At 36.3% G+C, this 23,304-nt stretch overlaps 1 protein-coding gene across 1 annotated transcript; it reads right to left on the reverse strand.

The window, feature by feature from the left end:
• Positions 1-991: 991 nt before the first annotated feature.
• LOC134753596 (breast cancer type 2 susceptibility protein) lies at positions 992-23,093 on the reverse strand. The gene is made up of 11 exons (XM_063689519.1): positions 22,647-23,093; positions 16,224-21,829; positions 15,616-15,739; positions 13,279-13,335; positions 11,574-11,676; positions 10,698-10,799; positions 7,591-7,700; positions 6,548-6,649; positions 5,641-5,842; positions 4,126-4,222; positions 992-2,724 (listed from the first exon to the last, which is right to left on the reverse strand). Exons 1-11 carry the CDS (start codon positions 22,917-22,919, stop codon positions 1,689-1,691), a joined length of 7,812 nt encoding a protein of 2,603 aa, XP_063545589.1. The 5' UTR covers positions 22,920-23,093; the 3' UTR covers positions 992-1,688.
• Between the last annotated feature and the right edge of the window lie 211 nt (positions 23,094-23,304).

Below are 23,304 nucleotides of genomic sequence, written 5' to 3' on the forward strand. Positions count from 1 at the left end.
AAATGCGAAAGTCGGTCTGTCTGTGTGTGTGAGCCAATTTAGTTGAAATTTGGCATAGAGATAGTTTGAATCCCTTAATAGTTTTTATGTCGAAAATCATCCCTAAAGAGAGTTAAAAGGGGGTGAAATTGAGAGATTTAATGAATTGCCTGATAATTGATGTCAAGCAATTAAGCTTATGCTCAAATGGGGTTGGCAACTAGGTTTGCAGATTTTTCTATGAGATTTGGCTTAAAGGGCTGGCATCCAGGGCATTAAAAAAACAAAAATTTGACACAATTCTAGGGATTGACAGTATGGATGGTATAGAAAGGATCGCAATCTCTTATGGCAGAATTGTTGTAAAAGTGACCGCGTTAAGCTTTAAATAATAGTTCCTAATCTCTCCGGTGGCGCTAGTTAGGCTCTGGGACATGAGTATAACATGAACCATATAAGGCAACAAATAACCCGACCAAATTACGTAGGTTGTTTTTGGTAGTATTCCGGTGTATGGTGGCGCCGCCAAATTACTGTTTTTTGATGGACACTTTTCATACATGGAGATTTGGCTCCTTTATACAGTCTCCATGATTGACAGGGCAAGCTATGCAGGCATGGAGACTATATAAAGGAGCCAAATCTCTATGTATGAAAAGTGTCCATCAAAAAACAGTAATTAGGCGGCGCCACCATACACCGAAATACTACCAAAAACAACCTACGTAATTTGGTCGGGTTATTTGTTGCCTTATATGGTTCATGTTATACTCATGTCCCAGTGTCCCAGAGCCTAACTTGCGCCACCGGAGAAATTAGGAACTATTATTTAAAGCTGAAAGCGGTCACTTTTGCAACAATTCTGCCATAAGAGATTGGCATCCTTTCTATACCATCCATATATGCAGGGCATTACACTTTATCCGGGCGCTGTACTTACTGCTAGCTGCTGTTATTGATTCCACGCAGATGAAGTCGCGGGCAAAAGCTAGTTATGAAATAAAAACTAAAATTCAACAATAACATACTTTAATAACATTTGACGCAATAGAAACAGTTTTGATAACAAAAGAAATAGTGAATATTGGTAACTTGAAGGCACTTTCACATAAAATCTCAAAATCTCAATACCATTATAATCTACTTTTTATAAATTTTAAATATAACCTATAATTACTTACAAAACGACTCAATACTTACAATGTAGTATTGAGTATAGGCACTCTGATATTTTTTTATCACATTTTTTTTATAAATTAAATAATCTTTACAACTGAGATGTCACAAGAAAAAAATCTCATCATAGAGGCGCCAGTTATCAAGCCATAATATTGAGTAGTAAGAGTAAAAACAACGCCAAATTTCCTGTTTGTCTCAAACTAAACACATTTTTTTAAATTAAATAATGTTTAAGACAACCTGTCAAATGTTTATGGGACCGTGCGCGTAGGAGTATCCATCTTGTGGCCTAAACTGGAAACTTAAACTTGACATTGACCCTTTACGTTGCAGCAGGTGCTGCCCCCTACAGTTCACGCATATTACCTTGCGCGTTGTAGGTTCTGTCATCTTGTGGCGGCAATTAGAAACTTAAACTAGACATTTACATTTCGCGCCAATAAACAGGGGGCTCTTGTGGTGCCATAAGCAGTAGCTACCTCTGCGGCATGATTTTTAACTTCAGTTTTACATTATTTATAAAAATAAAATTAATTTAAAATATCAGAATCCAGGCTCAATGGCGGACTAGCGTCGAAATCTTCTGCGAAATGGTCGACACTGTTGTCCAAATTTTCACTAGAAAAATTCAATTTAACAGGATTCATATTTTTCAGAAAAGTTCTGTTCATTGTCACTGGACTGGCAACATTTTGTAAGCCGGGGCTTTCCGCCATTTTTGAACGTTCCAAATTTGAAATTAACGGACTTTTGTACGTCGCAGAGGTGTTTTTCGTTTTGTTTATAATATGTATAGAGCTCAAAGGAGGCGGTTCGCCGTAGTTCAATCTTATTTTTTCAATTTTCTCGTTGACTTTCTTTTTCCTAAGCAACAGCAGTGGAGAAATTTCTTGCGAATTGAAACTGGACTCAAAATCCAAGCCGGTAAGATTCAAATTTGTATCACAATTTTTCAACGGAGACACCATATTTTTAGGTAAGTTATAGCCAAATCTATATGGAGTGACATTTTCACTGTCTCTCGTTTTGAAAATGGAATAATTATTTTTTAAGACAAGACAATCTTCACAGAATTTGTCTTTAACTTTTGACAGTTTGTTTGTCAGTTCATTCGTGATATCCAATGCCTTTTTGCTCTTAGGCGTTTTTGTGAAATAGCTAAACTCTGTCACTCTATACTGCGGTATACTTTTCCTGGTGTTGCCAGCTCTTTTCTGTAAATTGACGCAAGTTATAATCTGTCCTGTATCTAAAACATTTTCGAAACCGAATTTTTTTAATCCGCCCCAGAAATTGACACAGATAATATTCTTGTCGGCATCCGCGAGGTAGACATTTTGGAAGCTTTGCTCTTTAAAGTCTTTTCTCGATGGTTCTATGCAGAATATCATGCCAACGATGTCTATTTCGTTATTATCTGTGGCCATTGAAGGATTTTGGGTTATTTCTTTGATTTCATAGCACTTTCGCTGCAATGTATTTGTGTATTGTTTTAATTTGTCGTTTGTTTGCTTGCATGGGTTGAATACTGTTTGTCTGCCCGCTGAAAGCAGAATTTCTGAATTCCTGTAACAAAAGGATTACATTCTATTACCATATTAATTAAGAAAATAAAAAAAACGGCCAAGTGGGAGTCGGACTCGCGCACGAAGGGTTCCGTATCATTACGAAAAAAACGGCAAAAAAATCACGTTTGTTGTATAGGAGCCCCAATTAAATATTTATTTTATTATGTTTTTAGTATTTGTTGTTATAGCGGCAACAGAAATACATCATCTGTGAAAATTTCAACTGTATAGCTATCACAGTTCATGTTCAGCCTGGTGACAGACGGACAGACAGACAGACGGACGGACGGACAGCGAAACCTTAGTAATAGGGTCCCGTTTTTACCCTTTGGGTACGGAACCCTAAAAATAGCAACTATATACAATAAAAAACATTTATTTAGTTGATGTATTCCCATCTGTCCCAGCCGCCCCGCCGGAGGTCTCCAAACTTTTTCCTTCCTTCCTTCTCACGGGTTGTAGACCCTAGGGTGGGAGACCCTTGCATAAGTTTATGGCCATGGATTGAACTTCCTGTCAGGGTTTCAAAGACTATTACCAAAGAGGATATAATAAGATAGAGCGGTACTGCCATAGTAAATTTTGTAACCACAGTAAATTCACTGCCATCTATCGCCATACTTTGAAACTAAAAATGATTATTTTTATGATTTTGACCCATGTTCTTTCACTGATATGCGTTAAAATTGTTAAATAACAAACGAAACCGTCAACGCCATCTATACGACAGTAGGCCAAAGCTAGTAGCGCCCTCTGCTCGAGAATCAAATTTTCTTGATTTTCGAGGCACGTTTTTTCCTTAGACTGTATCTATTTATTACGGAGTTATATCTATCTTTGCTATTACATACAGATTCGTAAGGCCCACCATACAAAATTTTCCTAATTTCAATTCACAAATACTAATGGATTTATTTCATAACTTTTTACAGCTGTTCTTAGTTAACAAAGCCGCTAAACTAAGCTGTGTGTGTGTGTGTGTGTTGTGTTAAGCTGTTGTTGTTAGTTGTTGTTGTTTTGTGCTGTTGTGAGTTGTGTTGTTGTTGTGTTGTGTTGTGTTGTGTTGTGTTGTTAGTTAGCTGTTGTTAGGTGTCGTTGTTTTGTGCTGTTGTTAGTTGTGTTGTTCAATTTAGCTGCGACATCAGGTAGCAAAATGACGTCAAATGACGTCAGCGACGTCGTAATGACGTAATAACGCCGTCATTATGACGTCGCTGACGTCATTTTGCTACCTGGGATATATATATACCTAATCCCAGTTATCCCAGTAGGGATCCACGTTGAGGATCTCGTTCCAGGCGCCTTCGGTCCCCAACTGCAGGACTGGATGGTTTCCACATTGACAAGTAGCTAGATAGGGTGTAAGGTGGCACATGCGCGTAGCTACCCTGCGACATACCTTATCCCAGTAGGGATCACGTTGAGGATCTCGATCCAGGCGCCCTCAGTCACCAGCTCTAAGACGGCAGCTGATGGGTTCCAAAGAGACAAGTAGCCTAAAACCAGAAATAATTATTTGTTTCACTAGGGGGCAAAGTTGTTTAACACCTCGTGCTTATATTGATATCCGAGCAAGCGAAAGATTGCAAAAAAACGGAATCTAGAGAGTTGCGAGGGTTTCAAGGCACGAGGGTTAAACAACTTTGACATCGAGTAGTTGGTAACGGTAATTAATAATATAAACTCTGCTCTGAAAAAAAAAATGTGCGTCTTCTCAGAGATAAAATCGACTTTTCACCCCCGAAAACCCCCATATAGCAAATTTCATCGAAATCGTTAGAGCCGCTTCCGAGATCACCGATATATATGGGGCATTTTCTATGAAAAGGGACCTTATTGTCGATGGCGCTTACGCCGCACAGCGTCGCGCGGCATTGTATTTCATATTTCATATTTATTTATTGCATCCATGGTACACAGGTGTTACATATATAATAAACAATTATCTTAAATCTAAAGATTAATTTATATATGTACAATATATTTGACAGTATCTTATTTAACTTTTAATAATTTCATAGTTGTATTATATAATATATATTTATACCGGAGCATCGTTTATAATGGCGTAAGCGCCATCGACAATAAGGTCCTTTTTTATAGAAAATACCACATATATGTATAGGTATACAATATACAAGAATTGATCGTTTAAAGTTATAAGATGCAATATATCAATGTCGCAAACATGCTCTATTATGTAAGAAATTGTGAAGTTTTCAATCATTGTCGCTTACCATAAGGACGAAATTTGCTTGTATCTTCACACTAGACCCTACTCATAGTCAGGCCTCCTTCACTCGCTCAAGGCCACGCGCTATATGCCTACCGCTCGGCGTATCGTCGACGATACAACCGACAGAGGGCCGCCGAACGCCCGCCTGAGCACTCGCACCGCGCGTTTCCCGCGCTTACGCTTCGAAATGCCGAAACCACGTAATTATTGTGCAGAGGATGGGTGTAAAAGTCAAAAAACAAAAGAAAATTTGTCGTTTTTTTTTTCATTTCCGAGAGACGAAGACTTATGGTACATTTCTTCTCGTCCTGAACAGCAGGTATTATTATTAAGATTTTGTAGGCTATTATAGCGTAGGTATTTTCGCTTTTGTATGGGAATGATGTATCTGTTACGTAGTAACTATATATTAATCTGTGTCATAGTGTTGTGTTCCTGCCGGTAAGTAAGGTTGCCAGAGCTCGAGGGAGAGGAGTGTTAGGGTCGGCAACGCGCATGTAACTCCTCTGGAGTTGCAGGCGTACATAGGCTACGGAGACTGCTTAACATCAGGCGGGCCGTATGCTTGATTGCCACCGACGTGGTATAAAAAAAAAATGCCAGAGCGTCCTTATGGCAAGCGACAATCTGGTACCTTTTGCTTGAAAACGACACAATTATTTCTTGCACAATAATTACCTTTGCTTGTTTCTACTTTCCCCGCTTTTTCCATCGCACCGGCAACTCTCACTTTCAGCAGCGGCACCACATTTCTGTCAGAATTCAAGCCATTCTTCTGTAACTTTAGTTCGAACTTCCCTCTCACTCGCTCTATTAGCTTCTCTCTCTGTCTCGCGTCGTGGTCTTCTAGCAGGCGGTTCTGAGATTTCGTTAGGTGAGACTGGAAATAGTAGATTGTGTCACAAGGGAGCAAAATGATATTCACGGTGTGGGCGTACATTGAATTCTGACCGAAGCGAAGGATTCTAAAATAGAATCCTGTGCGTAAGTAAGTAAATATTCTTTATTGCACCAATAATTATACATTTTACATACATGTAAAACTACGAAGTTTTAAAGAAAAATAGAACTAGGTAAGAACAGGCGGTCTTATGGCTAAAAAGCGATCTAGAGCGCGAGCGTAGTGAGGGATTCAAGTATTAACGCCCAAGTCGAAAATAAATTTTCTGTCATGTGACACATAATGCTTTTTACATCACCTATGAGGAAATTATTGTTTCAAATTATTATTTAAGCTAAAAAATAGCATACAAAAAAAACCGGAGGTGCGAATTGGACTCGCCCACCGAGGGTTCCGTACTTTTTAGTATTTGTTGTTATAGCGGCAACAGAAATACATCATTTGTGAAAATTTCAACTCTAGCTATCACGGTTCATGAGATACAGCCTGGTGACAGACTGACGGACAGCGGAGTCTTAGTAATAGGGTCCCATTTTTACCCTTTGGGTACGGAACCCTAAAAAATTGTATCCTAGATCAGAAAAGTGCCATTTCGATCCCTCTTAGATGGGAAGAAAAAGGCCTTTTCCGAATATGTGGTATGAAACAAGTTTTGTGACATACATATATTTTCAGAATACTTACTCTATATTCGTCAGGGTCATTGGTTTTCTTCATATTTCTGGATATTTGCGAGCCGCTATCCATACATTTTTCGTTCGAATACCCTTCAGAGTCTTGAGAGTCCTAAAATAATATAAATTATCAAACATCAAACATTTATTCAGCAAATAGGCCACAGGGGCACTTTTACATGTCAATTTTTACAAACAATAAAATTAACCCAAAATTACAAAAAACAATTACATAAATATAAATGTTAAATTACACAAGAAAAAAAAAACTAATAAAAACTATACAAATAACAGAAGTACTAAAATTGTTTAAAGATGTAAAAGTCTCTAGGTGTCAGAGATAAAATGTATATAAAATTTGACCCACTTCCCAGTTTTAGATGAAGATGAAAATTTGCATACATATTATATGTAAGTCGGCTGAGAATGCAATATTATAGTGCCATTGAACAGATGTGAAAAGTTTACTTATAAGTTACGAAATAAATATTTCGAGCTGATCTGATGATCGCACTTAAACTATCGTGAGACATATTTCAAAATATTTATCAGTACGGTTTTTACTCACTATTATTATTAGTCGCTTTTGGCGACATGTTGCGGATTCTTTGGGAATCCATCCTCAGGCACGAGTGTCCGCGGCGGTTGTACGTCGTGCACACCCAATCCGAAACAGGTCGCCAAAAGCGACTAAAATAATAGTGAGTAAAAACCGTACTGATAAATATTTTGATCTGATGATGGCGACAGGAGGTAGCAATAGGAACTCTGATAAAACATCGCAATCCATAGGTTGTAGTATGTTACTCTATGGTTTACTAAAAAGGCTAGTGCTGCACTCTGGTGGCAGAACATTGCAGTAATATATCCCCTATTCATACTTCTTATTTTAAAATTCGAAACTTCCAATTTAAACTTATACTGATAAAACAACGCAAACTAATTGTGGCTGGGTTCGTAAGAATCGTCTCGATGAGTATTAGTTGCCTGTGGAGAGTAAAGTACAGTCAGCGATAAAAGCTAGTACCAAAAATTAAATTTTCGCTAATTTACCTGATCAGACATCTCCTTCTCCACTTCTTCATATAGTTTCTCCATAAGAATTTGCCGCTCTGACTCGTATTTCATTTGACGAATTTGTTCTAATCTCTCTGATAGTGTTACTGTAAAAATAAACATAAAAATTATGATGAGGCCGGTGTCGATTTTAGTCGCAAAAATGTAAAATTGATAGATTTCTTCTGTGAAATTGTACACCTTTTGTTACCTAATTGAAAATACAAGTACTGGTTTCTATTAGCACGTCTTCTTATCTTACCTTTTATCAGATCATTTTTTTGAAAACGGACTCACTAAATTAGTAATGTTTGCTTTTCTGATGGACGTTTAGGTAAACGCGCGTAAAGCACTGATTTTGTCGCTCTTATTTGTAAATTTCGTAAAGTTTGGACGGCTAAACATGGTAATTTTGTATTACACATATCCTGTACTTGACGTTTATCAGACTACATTTTTATTATTATGACTTTGAAGTAGTGTAAATGAAAGTTAGACGAAATCAATTTTCTCCAGAAATTACTTCAAAACAAGTGACAATTTCTTTGAAAATCGACTTAATTTGAACGTTATTTTGATACTTATACAATCTACAACATTTGCTTAAACTATTCTTATACATTAATTTGTATAATTTACCACCATAATTTTTTGATGAATTTTTAAAAACTGCCCCTTCTTTCTATATATTACCGGTGACACACGCTCGCGACCTCATTATAAAAAGGCAAGATGAGAAGACGTGCTAATAGAAACCAATAATTGTTATTTAGATATTACGTAACAAAACGTGTATAATTTCAACGACTAAATCTATCAATTTTACATTTTTGCTCCAAAATCGACTACGGCCTCTTATAGGTATGTGTAATTTTCAAGTCGTGAAACCCGTGGTACAGTCAATTCCCGCATAAATATATATACATTCCCAAAGTTTCAAAAATATGTGTACGCTCTTACACCTTAGACAATAAAGTCGTGTTCACATATTTTTGAGCCATTTGTCTGGATCGATATTTTTGTCTTCGACTGTACGTACGGCCCGCGAAAGGATTTTATCCGGCCAACCGCTGGTCCTATGAAATAATTAGTATACCTATGGCATTGGCTCACGATAATCGCAAACCAAAAGTAGATTGTGCCACAAGGGAGCAAAATGACACATTGACGGTGAGGGCGTCCTGAGCGTAGAGAGGGATTCAAGTGTTAACGCATAAGGTGCTAATAATTTTTACATCACCTATTCGAAAAAAGACTTATTCTTCCCCGCTAGGAGGGATCAAAGTGGCACTTTTCTTCCCTGCTAGGAGGGAACAAAGTGGCACTTTTCTGTTCTAGGACACGATTTTTTTTCTTTTTTGCATACTATTTTTTTTAGGTAAATCATATTTTGGAATATAATAATTTCCTCATAAGTGATGTGAAAAACAGTATGTGTCACATGGTAGCAAAATTATTTTCCCTTCACTAGCTCGGAAAGCCGTCTTTTATCCTTTAAAACAAGCGGGGAAAAACGCATTTTATCCACTAGTGGGGAAAGTAAATTGACCTTGGATGGGGCGTGTTTAAGTAGCTTGACAGATAACAAAACGTAAAACGCTCATAATAATGGTTCGTTCGATATTAATTATCATTAAATAAATGGTTTGAGAATCTAATAAAAAATACCAGATTTAGCTTTATTTAATGTTTTGAAGTCATAAACCTTAAAATTCCAAAATAAACGTTTGTTTTTTAATAATTATGTTAAATATAATTCTGAACGCACAAGTTAAGTCGATGCAATTTCAAAACGCATCATTGACATTTCATACGTCAGAAATGTCAACATTGTCAACAAAAATTTTACTTAAAAACTTCTCATGTAAAAGTACAGAATTTCCAGTTTTTTGTTATAATATCGTACAAAAATAAGTGATTCCAGTTGATGAAGATGATCTAACGCCTGTGGATGTTGCACTTTCCTCGCTATAGTGAGGGGAAAAGTTTTGTGTTACACACGGGTGCAAATGTATTTTACTTCTCGTGTGTTAAAACACTCGCTACGCTCAAGATTCTATTTTAGAACCACTCGCTTCGCTCGTGGTTCAACTATAGAATCCTTTCGCTTGCTCGTATTTCAATTCCACACTCGCGGGTAAAATACAACTTTGCACCCTTGTATAACAAATAACTATTCCACCTTGGGCGATATCGCTTGAATCCTGAACGAAGCAAAAGATTCTATAATTGAATCCTGAGCGTAGCGAGGGATTCTAAAATAGAATCTTGAGCGTAGTGAGGGATGTACGCCCTCGCCGTAAATATGTCATTTTGCTCCCTTGTGACACAATATACTATTGCTACCATGTGACATATACTGCTTTTCACATCACCTATGAGGAATTTTTTTTTTTTTTAAATATGATTTAAACTAAAAAACATGGTATGCAAAAAAAAAAATGTGTCCTAGAATAGAAAAGTGTCACTTTAATCCCTCCTAGCAGGGAAGAAAAGTGCCACTTTGATCCCTTCTAGCAGCATTTTGCTCCCTTGTGACACAATCTACTATTCTCCTTTAAAAACTAATAGATGTCATATAAAGAAAAAGTGACGAAGCCCTCCAGTGGTGAAGGCCGGATTCGAACCGGCGTCTTTAGCTATCGCGGCTAACGCCATGAACCCCTAGGCCACCCCGCCACAGTTACACACACAGTCAGTCACACAGTTAGTCGCCACAGTTAGTGGCGGGGTGGCCTAGGGGTTCATGGCGTTAGCCGCGATAGCTAAAGACGCCGGTTCGAATCCGGCCTTCACCACTGGAGGGCTTCGTCACTTTTTCTTTAATATATGACATCTATTACAGTTTTTAATTTATATATAGTAGTGTAACTAATTAAAAAAACACTCAAAATATTTAATAAAATAATTTGATTTGTTCCCAAGCTTGTTTATTTTCCTTTAATTTAAAAAGTAAATGTGTTGTTTTCAAGCTAAAGGTACCACATTGTCGCTTGCCATAAGGACGCTCTGACAGGTTTTTCGTATAAAAATACAAGCAATTTTAAGGCCTTATGTTAGACGACAATGTGGTACCTTTTGATTGAAAACGTCACAAATGTTACCCGTGCTCCCATCTTCCATTTTCTCGACGTACAACGGAGGATACACCCTCGTCACCACCACTCTTGTGGCGGCCATTTTACCCCCATCCGCTTTAGCTGAACCTAGATAAAGAAATTAAGTTATTAAGGCCCAGTACCTTCGTGTTCTTCCCTCACTCTCACTTAGCGTAAGCGTGAGCGAGATGGATGTGCGTGCTCGGGACCGCGGATATCATGTTTTTAATTTTTAGGGTTCCGCACCCAAAGGGTAAAAACGGGACACTATTCCTAAGACTCCGCTGTCCTTCTGTCTGTCACCAGGCTGTATCTCATCAACCGTGATAGCTAGACAGTTGAAATTTTCACAGATGATGTATTTCTGTTGCCGCTATAACAACAAATACTAAAAAATACGGAACCCTCGGTGGGCGAGTCCAACTCGCACTTGGCCGGTTTTTATTTTGTTGAAAGTTTTAACAAAAAAAAAAAAGAGTTGTTTAATCAGATTTTGAATCGATGAAGTTACTAGAGTATTCATATTTTTTGGCAACCGTTTTATGATCTAAATAAAAACGGCAAAAAAATCACGTTTGTTGTATGGGAGCCCCACTTAAATATTTATTTTATTCTGTTTTTAGTATTTGTTGTTATAGCGGAAACAGAAACACATCATCTGTGAAAATTTCAACTGTCTAGCTATCACGGTTTATGAAATACAGCCTGGTGACAGACAGACGGACAGACGGACGGACAGACTGACGGACGGACAAACGGACAGACAGACAGCGGAGTCTTAGTAATAGGGTCCCGTTTTTACCCTTTGAGTACGGAACCCTAAAAAGAACTCCGAATTTTCAGATTGCTGGCTTAACGCGCGGCACCTTAAACAGGGCTTACCTATGGGACACTGGATGAGGTCCGTGCGGGGACCCAGGCGGGTAAACCAGCGGGCTCGGCGAGTGCTGTTCCCGTGGAGTTTTAGACGAACCGATGATGTGTCCTGAAAATAATATGTTATCCATAGTAATATTATAAATGCGAAAGTCTGTCTGTCTGTCTGTGTGTTCCCTCTTCACGCTTAAACCGCTGAATCGATTTAGATGAAATTTGGCATAGAGATAGGTTGAGTCCCTGAGAAGGACATAGGATAGTTTTTATCCCGAAAATCATCCTTTAAGAAAGTAAAAAGCGAGGTGGAAATGAGATAATTAATGAAGTCCACGCAGACGAAGTAGCGGGCAAAAACTAGTAGGTAATATTACGCGAAACTCTGAGTAGGGGGCGCTCACAGTAATAAATATACCATAGAAGACGCAAATGCATCTACTTCGCATGTCCGAAACCCGACCAAGCGTCGAGGTTGACCGTCGCTCTTTACAGTCCACGCCCCGGTTGTTGCAGCCGGAGATCCGTGAAAACTTAAAAAATGCTCCGTTGCGTTCACTGCAACAGCCCAAAAATTGCGAGCACCCAAAGGCAAGAACATATTTCCTATCACAGATAAGTAATTTTAAAATTATATTATGCGTAAATTTTGTATGAAAAAGTCGGCACGCTTGGTTTCAATACAAATCGTGGTATTTGCATCATCTAGCGTATATATTAAATCTGTGGGGGCGTCACTACCACAATCTGAGGGTCCATCGCGAAACAAGAAAATCATAATTTCGTTATCTAACATCTCTGTCACTCACAAGGGCATACGTTGTGTGTGACGTATACGGGACAAGGCATACAAAAGGCTAAATCATTTTCAAATAGAACAGTTGCCAGTGCGAATCTCCTCGCTTCGGGCAAACTCGGCTCCGCTCGGCTCAGCATTGCTCCGAGCAATTATTAGGGTTGGCACAACTTGACGTCCCTTTGCGTGCACGATCACAGATAAGATAATGACCTGAATTTTGACAACCCTAAATAGCCGAAAGGGATAATGCCATATATTAAAAAGGGACATCATGGTTCGACCCTGAACCGCTGTCAAACTGGTTTTGTAGAAAGTTTCCTTTCTTAACGGTACTATTATTTATTTCGTGCATTTGCTTTACTTTTGTTTAGTAAAATTATCGAACAAAGAAAAATTTACTCTATTACCTACGCTATAGGTTCTAATTTCACAGGCAAATTTTGGAATTATTTTTGCATGGCTGGGCTTTAGGACGATAAACGTACTTATTGTCGCTTGTCAGTAAGGCGCTATTTCCATATAGCTTCAATTAGAAATCAACCTTATCGACAAGCGACAATGCGGTACCTTTTGGTTGAAAACGTCACAAATATAATTGTTATAAACTCAACCGGTTATATCATCGCGCGCGCCGCAGTACGTGACGCCCACCCGTCGTGACCGCTAATCACTCAGGCACTGTTAGTGCTTGAAAATGAAGACCTAGGCTCTCCGAAACATGTCGCGCGAGTGACTAAAAACACGTGAGTGAAACCGCTATGTTAAGGCTGTTCCCATACCCAAATGAAATCTAAAATCGAGCCCTCCTTACGCCACCCGTCCCACCCCTCGGTACAATGACGATACAACAGCGCCACGTAAGAAGCGAAGTTAATATGTCTCACGATAATTTAAATTCGATTGTTATAAAAAAGTTACCTCCCAGGGTGCTACGCCTTGTTCGCAGTTCATTAACTCAGCGCCACACACTGCTATCTGTGGACAAGATACAATATCAATTATTTGCAAATTTTGCAATAGGGTATTTGACTACTAATCAAATCAGTTTCTTTTTTCGAACTGTCAAAACGATATTGCTACTATGGAATTTATATGAAACTAGCATGTGACGTCACAATCAAATTACCTACTCTTTATAGTTTTATACGGTTTTAAAATAGAAATTGTGTCTAAAAATAACTGCTGTCTACGTTTCTCTATTAATCTATTGGTGTTTTATTTCATGCATGGTGTAATAGTACATTATGATACAAGTGTGCTAAGTTGGTCATTACACACGAGGCGATATTGTGTGCCGATGTGTGTAATGACCAATGCACACGCGTTTCATACGACGTTTTTCAACACACTTGCGAGAAAAATGAAACTTTCATATTGATCAAATTTTCATAGTTAAAACAGTTAGTATTGTGTGTTGCATCTGTCATACTCGTACTGCCGGCCTACCAATTAAAGAGGGCTCCCTTTCCATGCATATTATTAGCAATCAGTTAGTTTCTTAACTCAGTCGGATAATATAATGAAAAAGCACGAGTGGAAAAATACACTGAAAGAGCACGCGTGTTTAATATCTAGGATTATGAGCCAAAAATCGGTGGAATAAAAACGTCGTTTTGAGCAAGTGTGTTGAAAAATAATTTATTTTAAATACAGTCAAATACCCTATTAGTTGAGGCCCGGGAAAGGACATAAGATAGTATATGTGACGTTTTCAACCAAAAGGTACCACATTGTCGGTTGTCGATAAGGTTGATTTCTAATTGAAGCTATATGGAAATAGCGCCTTACTGACAAGCGACAATAAGTACCCTTTTGGTTGAGAATGGCACATATATCGATCATCATAATCATTACTGTTCCACAGAGTTCTATAGAAACCGGCCAAGTGCGAGTCGGATTCGCGCACAAAGGGTTCCGTACCATTGCGCAAAAAAACGGCAAAAAAATCACGTTTGTTGTATGGGAGCCCTAACTTAAATATTTATTTTATTCTATTTTTAGTATATGTTGTTATAGCGACAACAGAAACACATCTGTGAAATTTTCAACAGTCTAGTTATCACGGTTCGTGAGATACAGCCTGGTGACAGACAGACAGACAAACAGACAGACAGCGGAGTCTTAGTAATAGGGTCCCGTTTTTACCCTTTGGGTACGGGACCCTAAAAAGAACAAAATCGTTTACAAAAAACAAGTAGGTACTTTCTATTATATTTCTATTTAAAAAAAATATGCACGCCAAGCCCGAACAGTGAAGGGTTTAAGGGGCCCACTGACTATCAGGCCGCCGGACGATATTGGCCTGTCAGTTAGAACAAAAAATTGACAGTTCCGAACAACTGACAGGCCGATATCGTCCGGCGGACTGATAGTCAGTGGGCTCCTTTACACTGAAATACGTTCAGAGCATAGACATAGTATATACAAGTAGTTATAGACGCGCCACCGAGCGACCGGGGGTAAGAGAAAGAATATTCATATAAAATTTGGGCAGCATAGAATTTTTTCTCTTTCACTCTTATAAATTTCGGTATTTCGCCTTCGCCGCCTACCTATGATGCCACCCGGTCGATGATAAGGACAAAGCATGGCACTATTTTCTCTTTCCTCTTATAGGAATCGCAATAAGACTATCTTTCTCCAAAGAGGATATAATAAGATAGAGCGGTACTGTCATAGAAATTTTGTAACCACTGTAAATTCACTGCCATCTATCGACATTCTTTAAAACTAAAAATGAAGATTTATAAAAATACGTTTAAATGTACCTATTTAAATATGGATAAATGATTAGGCCAAAGCTAGTGGCGCCATCTGATCGAGAATAAAATTTTCGTGATTTTCGAGGCACGTTTTTTCCTTAGACTATCCATCTATTAAATAAAATAAAAATAAAAAAGCCTTTTATTTCCAATTTACAATTATTTTACATTAGAAGTTTTAGCGTATTGGTTAGTAAGTTTCTTATAGTTAGTAGTTAATGTTAGATTTATGTATTCTATTTACTATCTATTTATTTAATTTGGACCCCTCTTTGGGTGTAGGCCTCCTCCAATTCTTTTTGGGTTCTCCGGTTATTCTGGGGTTGTTATTCTTTGATGGAGGGTGTTGGTCTGACGTCCCACGGTAACCAGCCGGCTTATCCATCTATTACGGAGTTATATCTATCTTTGCTTTCTCTTTCAAAGAGTGTCAGGCACTTGGTTCAGAGAGTGAAGGCATGATATTGACAACCTGTATAAAGTATTAACGTACCTTAGTGCCCACAGCAATAGCTTCAGTGGTCACCAGTCTCACCAACATACGATCCAAGCAGGCCTTGACACAGTACCATCCGTCAGTGAGAAGTAATTCCACATTCTGTGATGTTGGGTTTACGCTGAAATACAAATAAGTTTTTGGAAACATTTTTGGTACAAGCTTTAATCGCTGACTGTACTTTTCTTTCCACTGGCAACTAATACTTATCTAGACAATTCTAACAACCCTAAACACAATTAGTTTGCGTTGTTTTATCAGTATGAGATAAGAAGTATGAATAGGAGATATTACTGCAATTTTCTGCCACCAGAGTGCAGGACTAGCCTTTTTAGTAAACCATAGTAGAGTAACTTATACATACTGTACCTCTAACAGGTTTTTGACAAGTTTTCAGAGATAATAAAATATGACACTGATGCATCAAGGCGGTTTGCTTACAGAGGACCTACCGGGAAACGCGAATCCGAAAATTCACTATCTGCCTCTTTATCGCTCGAATATGCAAGAGTGACAGAGATGTTAGATAAAGAAATTTTCTTGTTTCACGATAGACCCTCAGATTGTGGCGCCCATTGTAAAAAAAGAGAAATTGTAATAAATACCTGGCAACACTGACGTTGTCCACATATATAGCAGCAACACACAGCACCATAGTTTTAGAAGCCACCTCATCTTTCTCCAAAATCTTTCTCAAAATTGGCCTTTGCACATGATATAATTCCCTATCATATCTGTATTTTAACTGTTCTAAAACATTTTTTACCGTACACGTGTTTTCCATTACATTTGGAAATTTTACTTCATATGAAAGCAGTTTCCATATAATCAATAATATATGATTATCTAACCAGCCCTCGGGTACAATTTTCTTATTTACTAAACCAAGAAAGATCCTTTTAAGGCCTTCTGTAGTCATTTTTTCAGAAGTATAGTCATTTCTTCTATCTTTAAATGTAAAATTAAGTAAATTATCAAAGTTAAATTCTCCTATATATGGATCTATCTTTGATTTTGTATGTTTATTTTCAATGTTTTCTATATCTCTCAATGTGTATTTCTTGTCTTTCTTATAATTGTCATTAAAATTATATGTTTTAGCTAACTTTGGTGGTACAAAAGGATTTATTGGTTCGATTTTCTTACTTGTTCTATAAGGCGTTTCAAATTTTCTTTTCTTAGCTCTGGGACAAGAAAGAATAGGACTTCCAGATCTTTTAGACATTGGTGTGCTTTTGCAAAAATCTTCTGTATTCAAGGTTTCTTGAAAATTATTTAATACTTGTGTGTCTAGTACATCATTGTTAACATCTTTCTTTGTTGAGGAATACATTTTGTTTTCTGGAGTCCTAATTTCTTGATTATATTGTACATTGTTTTCATTTTGTACGTGTATATCTTTGAATACATTTTTACTTTTCACCACACCTTGTTCAGACACTTCGACTCTCTTATCACTAGCAGTTTGAAGGTTACCGAAATTATTTTTACGATTATTAATTGGTTCATTTACTTCATTAGATTCATATGAATCTATTGTAGTTTTTGGATTGCTATTAAGCTGACTTAAATTCATGTCTTCAAACAGCTGTTTACATTTAGACAGCGCATTTTCTGATATAACCACTTTCTTATTACTTGCAGTTTGAAACCCCTTAAACACGGCGTCTTCATATTTTACATTTTTAGTTGCATCAGTACTATCATTATCGTTTTCTACATTTATTTCTCCTAATATTTCCTTGGTTTTTGCTAATGCTTGAGCTGGTATTGTGACTTTTTTGTGACTAGATGTTTGAAAGCCTTCAACAATGTTCTCAGTTGCTGTCATTTTTGAATCTTTATCCACCTGACTTAAATGCATATCTTCAAAAAGCTTTTTACTTGTAGCTAGCGCTTTTTCTGGTATTTCCACTTTTTTATTACTTGCTGTTTGAAACCCTTTAAAAACTGGAGTAGTATCTTTCGTTAGATTTTCTTTCTCTTTATCTTTAAATATATTTTTAGTTTTTGCTAATGCTTGTTCTGATACTTTTACTCTTTTGTTGTTAGCTGTCTCAAAACCTACAAAATTGTTTTCATGTATAGCTTCGATTATTTTTACATCTTTATCCACCTGACTGAGATTCATATCTTCAAACAATCTTTTGCTTTTCGCTAGAGAGACTTCTGATATTGATACCTTCTTTTTACTTGCGCTTTGGAACCCTTTAAACGCTTGGAATTTGTCAGTTGTAAGACTATCGTCTTGATGTTCATCATGTGCATTCTTAAATACATTTTTATATTTCACTGACTTTTGTCCCGATATTTCGATTAACTTGTGACCTGTCTGAAATCCACCACAATTTTTATCATATTTATGTATATCTAAATTTGATTTTGGATCTTTGTCTAGCTGACTCAAATTTAGATCTTCAAACAATTTTTTACTTTTCGCTAGCGCTCTTTCTGATATTTCTACTTTCTTATTACTCGCGGTTTGAAATCCTTTGAAAACTAGAGCATCTGTGTTAGTTTTAGTTAAATCATTATTCATATCGTGGATAAGTTCTTTGCTTTTTTCCAATGCCTTTTCTGAAATACTTTTTATCTTGTTGCTAGCCCTTTTAAAGCTTTGGGGTACTAGACTGTTGTTTTCTTCGTGTCGAGAATATTTTTCAACAATGTCACATTCTTTAGCATCAAGACCAACATCTTGAAACATTAGTTTGCTTCTAGCTAAAGCTTCTTTTGAAATTTTGACTTCTTTATTACTTGCTGTTTGAAAACCAATAAATTTACTAGTCGAATTTTGGTAAGGATCGTCAGTTATGTCATTTCCTTGTTCATTTTTTTTGGCCTTAGTATTTACAGAGTTTTCAGCTATATTTTCATCGTGAATGTCATTGTCATTATTAAAGTTGGCTCTCAATTTAACGTCGTTTAACATTTGTTTACTTTTAGCCAAAGCTTCTTTTGAAATTTTGACTTCTTTATGACTTGCAGTTTGGAAACCAACAGTTATACTGGATGCATCTGTTTGCCCGTAGACTTTTTTGAACAATATGTCACCATCGTCAAATTCATTGAGTAACCTTTTCGTTTTCTCCATAGCATTAGCAGATATGTGTATAGGTTTAGCACTAGCTGTTCGAAATCCTACAAAAGCAGGAGGTTCTGTATGAATGTCTGTTGAACCATCAGGAAATTTTGTTCGGTTCTGTAAAGCTGTTTCTGATATTTGAATTGCTTTACTATCAGATTCTGGTATTTTTGATTCCGAATTTCTAATTTTATTCTTGGTAACTTCTGAAACATCAATCTCTGTTGCTTCTTCGTTTTGTCCTAAGTTTTCCTGTTGAGACAATACTATATCTTGAAATAATGTTCTACTGGCTTCTATTGCTTTATTCGATACAACGACTTTTTTGTTACTGGCAGTAAGAAAGCCTGTAAAACTTGGTACTTTGCTTTTTGTACAATCGAATTTATCTGTATCATTGTTCGCATTATCAATAGACGTAAATATGCTTTTCTCGATTGCATTGTGGTCAATATCAACTTTGTTTTCTATTGAATGATATTTAATATTTATTCCGGTTTTAGTGATATCTTCTAATAGTTTTTTGCTATTTTCTAAAGCTTTCTCGGAAATATGTATAGGTTTGTGATTTGCTGTCTGAAAGCCTCGGAATGTAGGACTAATAGATGTTTGGTTTTCCATAATATTTTCTTTGAATAAATCTTCAATACGAGTCAATTCGTCTGTCAGAAAATCTTGCGTGTCTAATCCGCAATTAAAATCGTCTTTATCAATAGGTTTCTTCTCGGTGTTTAAATTAATTTTGTCTATATTATCGATACTTCTTATTACTTCTTCATCAATATCTTTAAAGATGTCTTTAGTTTGTTCCATAGCTTGTTCTGATACATTTATTTCTTTATTGGAAGCTGTTTTAAAACCAATGAGCTTTTCACTGTTACATCTTTCACGATCGTTATTTTTGAGTTTGTCTAAAGTGTACATCGATGATTTTGTTTGTTTTGTAGTAAATGTGTGTAAATCTGCAGGCTTTTTGAATACGTGCTCGTTTTTATCACTATCATCAATTATATTGCTTTCACTGTCACAATCATTTGCTGTAGGGATAGTTATAATATCTTGAAATATATGTTTAGTTTTTGCCACAGCGTCAACAGAAACATCGATGTTGTTATTACTAGCAGTTTTAAAACCTACGAAGGCGTTGTTATTAGTTTGTTTAAAAGGCATTTCGTTGTCTTCAAATTCTTGTAATATAATTTTATCGTTTATTTGCAAATCCGCATCCTTAATTCTAAGCTGTTCTTCTTTATTTCTTAAGTCTATGTCAGAATCACCATTATTTACGTTTGTATTTATTTTTGTACTAGCTACATTAGATACGTTTTCACATAAATGTCCTGCTCTTGTTGGATCTATTTCAGAATTTGTTTTCAAGCCATCATCATAGGAAACATTAAAATCCTGAGATTTGAGATCATCAAGAAAATTCTCTTCTGTTTCGACAATGTCGGATTTAGAGCTTAAATATTCAGAATCTCCTAAATCAATATCTTGAAATACTTTTTTACATCGAGCTAATGCTTTATCTGATAGTTTGATCTTTTTATTACTGGCTGTTTTAAAACCTTCCAATTTTCGTTTTGCAATACCTGCATTTGGAAGTAAAGATTCTTGACTAATACTTGCAGTATTAAAATTATGTATGTTAGGTGTTCTCGATATACTTTTAAATTGTATAACTTGACTCATGACAATATCGTCATCAATTTCTTTATTTGGTTCTAATGGGGATGAACTCATTGTGTCACTTTTTCTCCTATCAGAAATAACACTGTTATTTAGTTTATCACATCTCGATATATTTTTGCAACATATAATTTGACTCATAACAATATCATCTTTAACTTCGTCGTCTCGTACAAAAGTTAAAAAAGTGTGTGTGTCGTCACTGCTTTTCTTAAAATCATTGGCACTTGAAGATGGCGCTGTTAAATCTTTATTTTCATCTTTTTCGACTTTGTAAGCATCATGTTCTAGCTTATTACTATTTAACGTATTATATTCTTTATTTGCGCTTACAGCTTTACCAGTAGCAAATATTTCTACTAAATCACTAAGCGATTTTCCTGTTTCTTCATTATCAATATCACTTAATATGCTTTTGGCATTTGTAAACGAATCTGTTTTTATTTGAATAGACTTGTTGCTAGCAGTTTGAAATCCTACATACATAGTTTTATCTAATACATCTGATCTATCATAAAAAGATGTTTCCAAAGCACATGTTAATGGCAATTCTTGCACATTTTTGTGTAGATATTCATATTCCTCATCACTACTAAATAGGATTTCATCCTTAATTTCTGTTTTCCTGTTGCCACTACCCAAATTAATATCTTCATCATTTGATTCATTCTTATACTGTACATCTTTATCTACACATTTATTGCTACATGTACATATATTTTCAACATCTTCTTTATTAATATTCGTAGTTATACATTCAATTTTACTTAAAACTGGACTATCTCTACCAACTTGTTCGTTAAAACGATTTGGTATAGATATTTCTCTGCCTATAATTTGAGAATTGATCATATATTTAGCAAAATTAAGGTCTCCATGCTCTTCTATAATGGGGAGGGCTAAATCTTCAAATTTTTCAAATGTATACAAATCCACAACTAATGGTGGTGTAGCACTTCTTTTAATAGTATTTAGTACAGGACTTGCAGACCTTTCTGTATCTTCTTCAGAGACATCAAAAATTTCTACACATTTATTGAAGCCTTGGGTCTCTTGACTTGTGTTTAAGTTAACATCATCATTGAAATCAATTGGCGCATCATTTTCGCAACATGTTACAGTGTCCATGGCACAAGTAAGATCAGAACCCTTAAATATTTTACTATCTTGAGTATTTAACCCACAAAGTTTGTTAGTAACATCACTTTTGTCTTTACTAATATTAATTTCGGTTCCACATTTTTCTGCATCTATTATTGTTTTCGATTTTAAGCTGCCATCATCAGTATCATTGTCACTTTTTTGACAAAATGTTTTGTCAAATTCCTGAGTAACACCTCTATGTTTGTCAACGATTTCAGCATTTTCTACAACATTGATTAGTTGCGTGTCAGAGACACATTGTGTTTCAAATCTTGTAGGAAGTTTTTGAGGTACCTAAAAGACGTAATTAATTAAGTTTAATATGAAAAACTGGCCAAGTGCGAGTCGGACTCGCGTTCCAAGGGTTCCGTACATTACACAATTTAAACAATGTATTTTTTATGTGAAACGTGAGTGAAATGTCTTTAAAAAAACCCGTAGGGGTCGGATCAACAACTAAGTAATTAAGTCGGACTCACGCTTGATTGCACATTTCTAATAGGTTTTCCTGTGATCTATAAGTAAAGATCTATTTCGTATATTTTTTTCAAAATTTTAGACCCAGTAGTTTCGGAGATAAAGGGGGGGAATGGTCATTTTTTTGCCTATTTTCTTGAATAACTTCTCTTTCATTTGATATGTAACACGATACGGACACGACACGGATACGGACAGGCAGACAGACGCACAAGTGATCCTATAAGGGTTCCGTTTTTTCCTTTTGAGATAATGAACCCTAAAAAATAACAATTGATTTATCTCCTTGATAAAAAAATTACAGGTTTTTATTTTCATGGAAAATGTAATATTATATTACTTTTAAAGTGTTACTAACAGAACAAGTGATGTCATACTAGACGTGTGCGCCAATTAAAAAACCGGCCAAGTGCGAGTCGGACTCGACTACGAAAATAATAGCTGTTTTGGTAACAAAACTGATGTATGGAGCAAGCACTCTATGCTTACTGATTTCTGTACCAACCTTTTAATTAGTGTATGTGTACAAACGCAAGTTAGAATCGACGAAAGAGCCAGAAGACAGTCTAACCCCGATAGATGGTCATCTCCCCATTAACCTTAGGTGTATTTGTTAAGATTTTAAAGGACTTACCTCAGAGTAAACAGGTAACTTGTTAAGAGGCAGGAACTCTCTCTTCTTGTACTTATTAAGTGTATTTCCAACTCGCCTGCAGCCCGCTGTGTCGGCATTCTGTATAAGTTTTACCTGTCTTGTTACATTCGCTAATACTTCTTCGGCACATAGTTTACTAGTTTCAGTCGTATTTTTGTGTTCACTGCCAGCGTACAGTGCTAGGGGCTTATTACTTAAGCGGTTCTTGAGTAAGGATTCAAAGTTGTTGATATTTTGCGAGATTTCATCCATTTTTAGCAGTGTTTAAAGGTAACTTATGTAAACGAAATACAGTGTATAAAATAAAATATACATGCATGCATTTAATTCAAAATCTCACTTTTGTTACTTTATAACAAAACTACTTTCTATTTATTCTAATATTTGGGAATAATACTGGGAAATCTTGGAATGGAAGGGAATCCAGCATTGTTTTGACTTATTCTATTTCTTATTAAAAAAAACTTAGGAATTTGACATAATCTCACAAATCCACCAATAGAAGATAAGGTTCTTATGAGGTTCTTCGATTTTGCCTGATTTTGCTAGCGATGATTGGGTAAGCAGGTGTCAAATGAAAAATTGATCCCGCCATTTAGAGTTATAACGTTCCTACTCATGACAGCTGGTAACGAAC

Source organism: Cydia strobilella, chromosome 27, assembly GCF_947568885.1.
Source record: "Cydia strobilella chromosome 27, ilCydStro3.1, whole genome shotgun sequence".
Classification (NCBI taxonomy): domain Eukaryota; kingdom Metazoa; phylum Arthropoda; class Insecta; order Lepidoptera; family Tortricidae; genus Cydia; species Cydia strobilella.